This window comes from Palaemon carinicauda, chromosome 19 (assembly GCF_036898095.1).
Source record: "Palaemon carinicauda isolate YSFRI2023 chromosome 19, ASM3689809v2, whole genome shotgun sequence".
Classification (NCBI taxonomy): Eukaryota; Metazoa; Arthropoda; class Malacostraca; order Decapoda; family Palaemonidae; genus Palaemon; species Palaemon carinicauda.
In genome coordinates, this window is record NC_090743.1 from 8,578,383 (window position 1) to 8,586,304 (window position 7,922).

The 7,922-nt window shown below is 36.5% G+C and overlaps 1 protein-coding gene across 2 annotated transcripts in view; it reads left to right on the forward strand.

Annotated features, from left to right (window-relative positions):
* LOC137658137 (kinase D-interacting substrate of 220 kDa-like) overlaps positions 1 to 7,922 on the forward strand; it is a 35,309-nt gene that overhangs the window by 22,251 nt on the left and 5,136 nt on the right. For both annotated transcript variants that reach the window (XM_068392821.1, XM_068392823.1), the window contains exons 9-14: positions 2,210 to 2,293; positions 3,151 to 3,237; positions 3,969 to 4,073; positions 6,443 to 6,589; positions 6,807 to 6,905; positions 7,322 to 7,618. In XM_068392821.1, the coding sequence (XP_068248922.1) occupies positions 2,210 to 2,293; positions 3,151 to 3,237; positions 3,969 to 4,073; positions 6,443 to 6,589; positions 6,807 to 6,905; positions 7,322 to 7,618 (819 nt within the window). The remainder of the gene's footprint in view (positions 1 to 2,209; positions 2,294 to 3,150; positions 3,238 to 3,968; positions 4,074 to 6,442; positions 6,590 to 6,806; positions 6,906 to 7,321; positions 7,619 to 7,922) is intronic.

The window sequence follows — 7,922 nt, forward strand, 5'->3', positions numbered from 1 at the left end:
TGTGGAAGGGGAATCTTTCCCTTCAAGGCCACTATTCTAACAATAGCAGAGTTCCTTGTTTAGCTTCGGGAGGAAAGGCTTCTCTCGGTCCCAGCAGTGAAAGGCTACCTCTCAGCCTTGAGCCTCGCCTTTAGACTGAAGGGAGTTATTTCCTCTTTGTTGGAGTTGTCTCTCCTTATACGGAATTATGAGCTTACTTGCCCCCAGTCGGAAGTTGGACTTCCTCCTTGGAACGTGGTTTGCGTCGTTCAGTCTCCGAAGGGTGCTCCATATGAACCATTACGCTAGGCAACAGATGGCCACCTAACTTTGAAGACGGTGTCCTCCTCACTTGGCCTCGGCCAAGAGAGTCTGGGAAGTCCATGATATATCCTATGGCATCGCCCATTCAAGTGGTTGGGGAGGGAGGTAATGCTCAGCTTCGTCCCTGAGTTTATTGCAAAGACTCAACAATCCGGGAGTAGCAGATCTTAGATTCGGGCCCTTTCGGATCAGGAGTCTTCGTTCTATAACTGATGAAACATATCACTTTGCCCAGTGAGGTGTTTGAAGTATCAACTTGAAAAAACTGCAGCAGCTCGCCCCCGAGTGTCTGTAATCTTCGTCAGCACAGGGAAGGTCAAAAGGAGGATCACAAAGAACACCATCTCTGCTTGGAATCACAGGATCATAGACCGTGCATTGAATTCCGATCATCCCTCTACTCGACGACCTAGAGCTCATGACGTTAAGGGCATTAGTACATCCCTAGGATTCAAGAGAAACTTCTCTGTGACGCAGGTCCCAGTAGCGGTTATCTGCAAAACGTGACCCACAGGAACATGGAGACGTTCTCCATTGGTCTCGTGGTGGCTGCACAACAAGTGGTTTAGATGCTTTAGGCTCCTTGATGGACAAGTAGTAGATGATTGAGGGCACAGAATACCCGGTATTAGTCTGGGGTGAATGTTAAGAATGACTGGCTCTTTTTTTCATCTTCCCCTCTCTTGGGGAACAGCACCCACAGTCCTCTGCAAACTGGCCTCACCTATCTGCAGGAAATAATCATTTCCCGTGTGAGACCTAGTATAGAAATAATACTTGTTACATCCCCATACGGGGGTTGGATAACGTCTATGGTTGATGCTAAAAATTTCCCAATATCTAAGAGAATTCTAACCAAGACAATCACATTGCTAGTATCACAAGCACACAGGCTGCTCAGTCCGCTATCCGTGCGTTGCACGAAGTTTTAATGAGGTGGCAGGATTTTTCTCAGTTTGTAGGAGAAAACTCTGGGTCAAATGCCAAGCCAGTTGGTTCTGACTTCTGCCCTCCTAATGGGTGAGCCATCCCTATAAATAGTGGAGCGGTTTGTATTTAGTGTCAAAACAAATGACAAATTTGAAAGTAATTTGTATTTTTCCTAACAATACAAACCTGTAGCTATTTATACACATTGTCCCGCCATCACCTGTCCTCCTGGAATTCCTGCCTGCAATCAAAAGTGAGTCACACACTGGTTTGTGAGTGAATGTCGTAGCTGGGTATCCCCTGCTAAACACCCCCCCCCCCTCCGCTAACTAGCTGGTGGTAGTTACACCTCGCTTAAAAGTCTTTATGGCTAGTCTTCTAGCTTTGCCGAAAGCATAATCCCTATAAATGGCTACAGGTTTGAATCGTTAGGAAAAATACTAATTACTTCCAAATTTGTGATGTTACCTCGATATTTTTTTAGATAATCTGTACGAACTAATCACCTTATCAGAATTTTCTATATTTGCTCTTCGCTTTACCCATATTTTGAAACCATCCTATCCTGCTTTTTAATATTCTTACCTTTTCACGTTGTCTTTTCTTTTTTATCTTCAATTTATTTTCAAATGTTTCCTTTTCCTTTCTCGTCCATGTCATCAAGGCTATGTCCCACCAGTTTCTTTTTATCCCAGTTTCTTAAGTTTTATCGTAATCTGTTTGAAATTTCATTTTTTTGGTATGTATATTATGTTAAATAAAAGTTTAATTTTGTATTTAAGTTCAGACCAACAAAGAAGACCATTTAATTTTATAACTACAGGTAGGAGTTGCCTGATAAGATTCCCCATTTTGTGCAATTTACCATCGTGGACGGAAATCTTATTTCATCAATAGCTCAAACCAAATGTTAACAAAATGAATCCGGTGTTTCGTAAATATGTCAACCTTGATGATGCTTCTCTATTTATTGCAGATTTTGCAATGAGTGCCGCGGCCAAAGGTGGACATTTCGAGACTGTGAAATTGCTACTCGACAACGGAGCAGATGCAAAGAGAGGTAATACTCGTTAGAAAGGAAACATTAGTGATTGCTTTGTATAAAGGGTCGCTGATTTAATGATAACCCGTTGACTCTTGCTCTGGCTACTATTTGCTTTTGCTGTTGTTCAACTGGATATTTTTTCTATTTCTTATTAACGCTTGGCAAATTCATCAACGGTCTCATCCATTCTTATACACAGTATTAGAGTACCTCGAATTTTGGTGGAGAATCCTGGAATAATGAGAACGTTTGATTTCCACTTGACTGTTCCTATTAAAATTTCATAAATATTGGCTGTTCAAAAATTATTTTAGAAACTAGAAACTAAGGTCGCCTTAGTAACTAGAAGCTATTTAGCTACTTAAAACATTTGCAAAAGGATATATACTGTATAATTTATATATATATATATATATATATATATATATATATATATACTGTATATATATATATATATTATATATATATATTTGTATATATACTGTATACAGTATATATATATATATATATATATATATATATATATATATATATATATATATATATATATATATATATATATATATATATATATATATATATATATATATATATAATTGGGTTTGTGCATACAATATCTATATTGATATACAGTATTTGTATAAGGTTATTAGCCTATTTACCGTAGATTATCTTCATGCCTGAAAGGGAGTGTAACATATCTTTACCATTAGTTCATATATTCTCACATAGAAAAAGAACCAAACAGTTTCTACTTCATCAGTATTTTTCTACACAAAGCAAGAACCTGACTTTTTATCTTCCATACCATTTTATTTTGTTGATTGTCTTTGAAAGGAACCAGTAAGAATACGATTTTTATTTTTCGATAGCCGGTCTTTTGAGGAGAGCAGTAATCTCCGGAAACCTAGATGTTGTCAAACTACTCCTTGACGCTGGTGCCAATATCACCTATGAAGGTAAGTGAGTCTTTTCGCGCTTTCTCTGTGTAAGATATTGCTTGCCGTTTCTCGTAATATAAAAATGACCATAATTCTTAACATTTTCTGGATATTCAGTTGTAGGAGTTTAGTAGATAACATCTAATTGTCTTGATTCTATTTCAAAATGCAGATCTTTCTTGCTACCACAGTGAAATATGAGATTTTTATCTGAAAGATACCTATTTTGTATGTGAAATGAAAATATATTAACTGTAAAAGAAATAGGTCAGTTGTACCAAAAAATATGGTTATCAAGGAACTATAAAAAGGGGCAACACTTTAGGAAGACAGTTATCCTCATGATTTTTCTTACCAAGAGACCAAGTACTTTGAGATTACATTTCCCAAGGTTCTTGAAAATTGATATCAGGTCAAGGAATATATATTTATTGTTCCCTCCACAGTTTTGCAAAACTTACCCCTAAGGACTGTATTAATGTAGAATAATTAAATCCTCAAATATCTGAGGGTTATGAAATATTTTCATTGACTTAATGTGCTTAATACTATTTTCCTCAATTATTATGATATAATTTTTTTGTCCATTTACTGTGAATTAGTTCTGAAATTGTGTTGTTTTTCATTATGCTCATCTATTTACGTAGGCATTCCTTGGTATTTCCTACTGCATTGTATTTTAATGAACTCATATCACCATCAAATAACCCTTTAATATCAAGAAATCTCACCTGTTTCGTGATTTTCAGGTTCAACTGGGTATCCTATGCACTTTGCCGCAAGTGAAGGTTACATGGATATCATGGCTCTGTTGGTCAACCACACTGGTGACATTAACAGGAAGTTGACTAACGGTAAGTCATATTTAGCGGGTTTGATGTAATCTGCCTGTAAGTTTACAATGCATTCTAGTTTCATGGTTCACTTTTCAGTAACTGAAGAAAATAATATAGTTTGATTTTCATAGAATTCCCACTTACATCACTGAAGTTATTTTTATATTATGTCTTTTATTGTAGGCATAAAAATGTCCCATTGATGGTCGTTATCATCATTTAATATAAAAACTAAGCAGCCCTTTCATATTTTAGCCACTGGCCAAATTTATCTGTACCATATTTTCCTCACATTTCGAGGTTTAGCGATAACTATTGAGTATTGACCAGCGAAGGCTGCCTATAGATCATACTTACATATGCTAACTTCTCAAGCCTTCAAGTTACGGTTAAAGGATCAGGTAGACTATGCTGTGCAAATCTATTTCAACCTGAGGAAGGCTCGAAATCTTGGCCCACATAATGTAAGTTGCTGATGATACCATTGAGGTAGAATGCCTCTTTATCTCTATTTAATGATAATTGATATTGAGCCCTGGTTATAGTTATTGTTTAATATAAGAGGTTTGTTTAGTCGAGTGTTTTAGATATGGTGGCTGCGTTATATAGAAGTAACTGTATTCACAAAATATTCTGCTTTTTTCTGTGGATGACGTACCTTTGCGTCATCTGATTCTTATTGTTTGAGAATATTATGACAAATTTTAAGTCATTGGAACTTGAAAATAATAAGATTTATATAAAGGAATAAATAAGTTATGCTTCGTAAGTGTTTTTTTAAGGTTCCCACATAAAGTGCTGTATAAGGAACCTTTTTATCTTCGGCCACTAGGCCCATTGTTTCCTGTCTTTAACTTTAGTATTCCTGCGACCAGCAGCCTCTCGTTAACTAATTCCAATATGCACTTTTGGAAGACTAGAAACATATAACTTGAGTAGAGATCTAGTTTCGTCTAAAGTTCTAATTCTGTTGGCAGATCCTGACCTTGGGAAAATTAAGTACCGTTCCTAATCTTAAACTCAAAACTACAAGTATATCGGTACGTATTGCGTTGTATTCTATAGACATTCTATGACACTGAACCACAGGTTACTTCTTGTGAAACATGTCAGAGGTAATTGCAACTCAAACATTGTGCATATCAACCAGTCACTGCTCAGTAACAGACTTTTCTTTGGTGAAATGGACTGTAGGAAAAGTAGATGGTGAAAACAGAAAAACGTCCTCCCACAAGGGTCTGTATTGGCCCCCATGCTTTTCAACATCTACAGTATGATATTGATCAACCAAAGTTTAGAGATATCAGTAGATTTATATATGCAGATGACCTGTGCCTAGTCATTCAGTCAGATTTATTTATTACTATTAAGAGCAAATTATCAGATGCTTTGGAAGATCTTAATGAATACCACAATCAAAACTTCCTAAATGCCAACTCAGACAGAACACAGGTATGTGGTTTACATCTTAAAATCTACCATGCAGAAAGGGAGTTGAACATCTCATGGAAGGATATGAAACTGAAGAATGATAGCTTCCTTGACTATTTAGGCGTTACGTTAGACCAAGCACTATTTTTTAGGGAGCATGTAAGAAAGTAAAGGAGAAGATAGCTACCAGAAATAACCTCAGCAAATATGCCAATACACATTGGGGAACAAATCCTCAAACCCTAAGACAAACTGCTCTGTCACTGAAATACTCCACTGCTGAATACTACTCACCAGTCTAGGAAGCTCATGTCATTCCCATAAAGTTGATGCCGAACTCGATCAAGCTTGTCGCATAATTACTGGTGTCAGTAATTAAGACCAACATCCCTTCCAGTACTCTATAGATTGGTTGGCATTGCACCAACAAACATCCGCAGAACAGCCTATTCAAAGACCAAAAAATATAAATGAGAGAATGATGAAAGGCACCCGCTTTTTGATTGCCGGGTGGTTAGACAAACATTGAAATCCTGCAAGAACTTCATAACCACCACTAGCCTCGACCCCATGGAGTCAGAAAATTACCACCTAGAACACTGGAGAGAAACAGACCACTGTTCTCCTTATGAGGCCATACAGAGACCATGTGAGTCTCTTCCCCATGGAAAAAACCTCTGTAGAAAGGATTCGGTTACTCTTCATACGTGGGGTCTCGCCCCTTCTGCTGATTGCCCATGTGGGCATCCCTTCCAGACAATGAACCATATACTTTTAGGGTGTGAACAGGGGCCAATCTCTACAGATTTGGACCACTACAAATGTAATCAGTCTGCTATGCATTGCATACAATGTTGGCACGATAAGATATGATGATATTCTATAGACATAGTAATATGATTAATAAAAATATATTTAGTAACTAGATTAATAATAAGAATCTATTTTCTTTTAAGATATGTGGATCAACTTCAATACAGATATAGATATCCCTTCTTATGGGGGTGGATGGACTGTTATGCATGTGATCGCTTGCTTTGGGTTTCCGTATGTGAAAGAACTTCTGGACCTTGGAGCCGACATCAACGTGAAAGATGCCTCAGGTAGTTGGAAAAGCTGTTGATTATTTCCAAAGTAATTAAAATTTTTTTTAAAAGGAACTGAACACTAAATTTAAATTTCTTATATTAGCTTGTAGCCTAAAAAGATTGAAAATATAGTTGTTTTTCATCGTTTTCATGTATATACTTCCACTCAGCATTACTCTTGGTAATGGGTTTTCATCTTTCATTCAGGAACCTGTTTTCTTCTTATTTATAGGGAATACTCCTCTACAAGTTGCCGTCATCTTTAAAAAACAGAAGGTGGCCGAAGAGTTGTTAAAATTCTGTTCCGATTCATCTAATGTCAACAAAGAAGGTAAAATGTAACCTTAATCAGTTGCTATCAATGAGGGCACTTTTAAAGCTTGCTTCTTGGTATTACACTTTTTGCCTTATTTTTTAAGATAGGGAAATGTATCCTCAAAACATTCCCTCTTGTGTATTTTAAGCTCACCTGCATTGAAAGATATGATCTTATATAAATCACCTACTTTAGAATCTTGGAATTTTATTAAGTCTGGTCTATAGAAACTTTTTTGCCAATGTACCAAGTTTTTCAGTTTGTATGTTAAACACATCAAAAGTGTACAGTAAAACGACCTGTTAAGTCTGGGTTATTTTCTATATTTTAGATACTCACTTTATTCCTGACATAGTAATACTAATAATAACCAACGAATCAAAAGTCAAGCTTATGACAAGAAAAGTTTTAATACTTCTCTTTCCCAATAGGAAACAGTGCACTGAATATTGCACTGAAAGCCGCTGAGGAAAGGAAAACATACACTGAAAATGAGCGACAGTTAATGGCTTTCATAAGAGAGGCATTCCCACAAATGCTGGCATCCACTCAAGATGACTCGAAAAGCGTGAAAGCTCTGAGAGACGAAATCGTTGTATTGGTCAACACCACCTCGTCTCTGAAGCAGCAGTTGAAGAACGTCAGCCATGACGGATTGGACATCGAACTGGCCATTCGTTACATCTTTTCAGAGGAAAGCAGAAGAGATTTACCCAAGATCCTTGAAGGTAAATTAGAATAATTATAACTCGGTTGAGTACCTTGTCAGGCTGGGAGGACGTAGAGAGGAGAGGTCCCCTTTTCTGTTTCATTTTTTTGATGTAGGCTACCCCCAAAATTGGGGGAAGTGCCTTGGAATATGTATGTATGTATGTATTCTAGTAATTTTTACACACATACATATACAGTATACTCTGTATATATATATATATATATATATATATATATATATATATACATATATATGTATATATATATATATATATATATATATATATATATATATATATACACAGAGGCATAGTCTTTTTC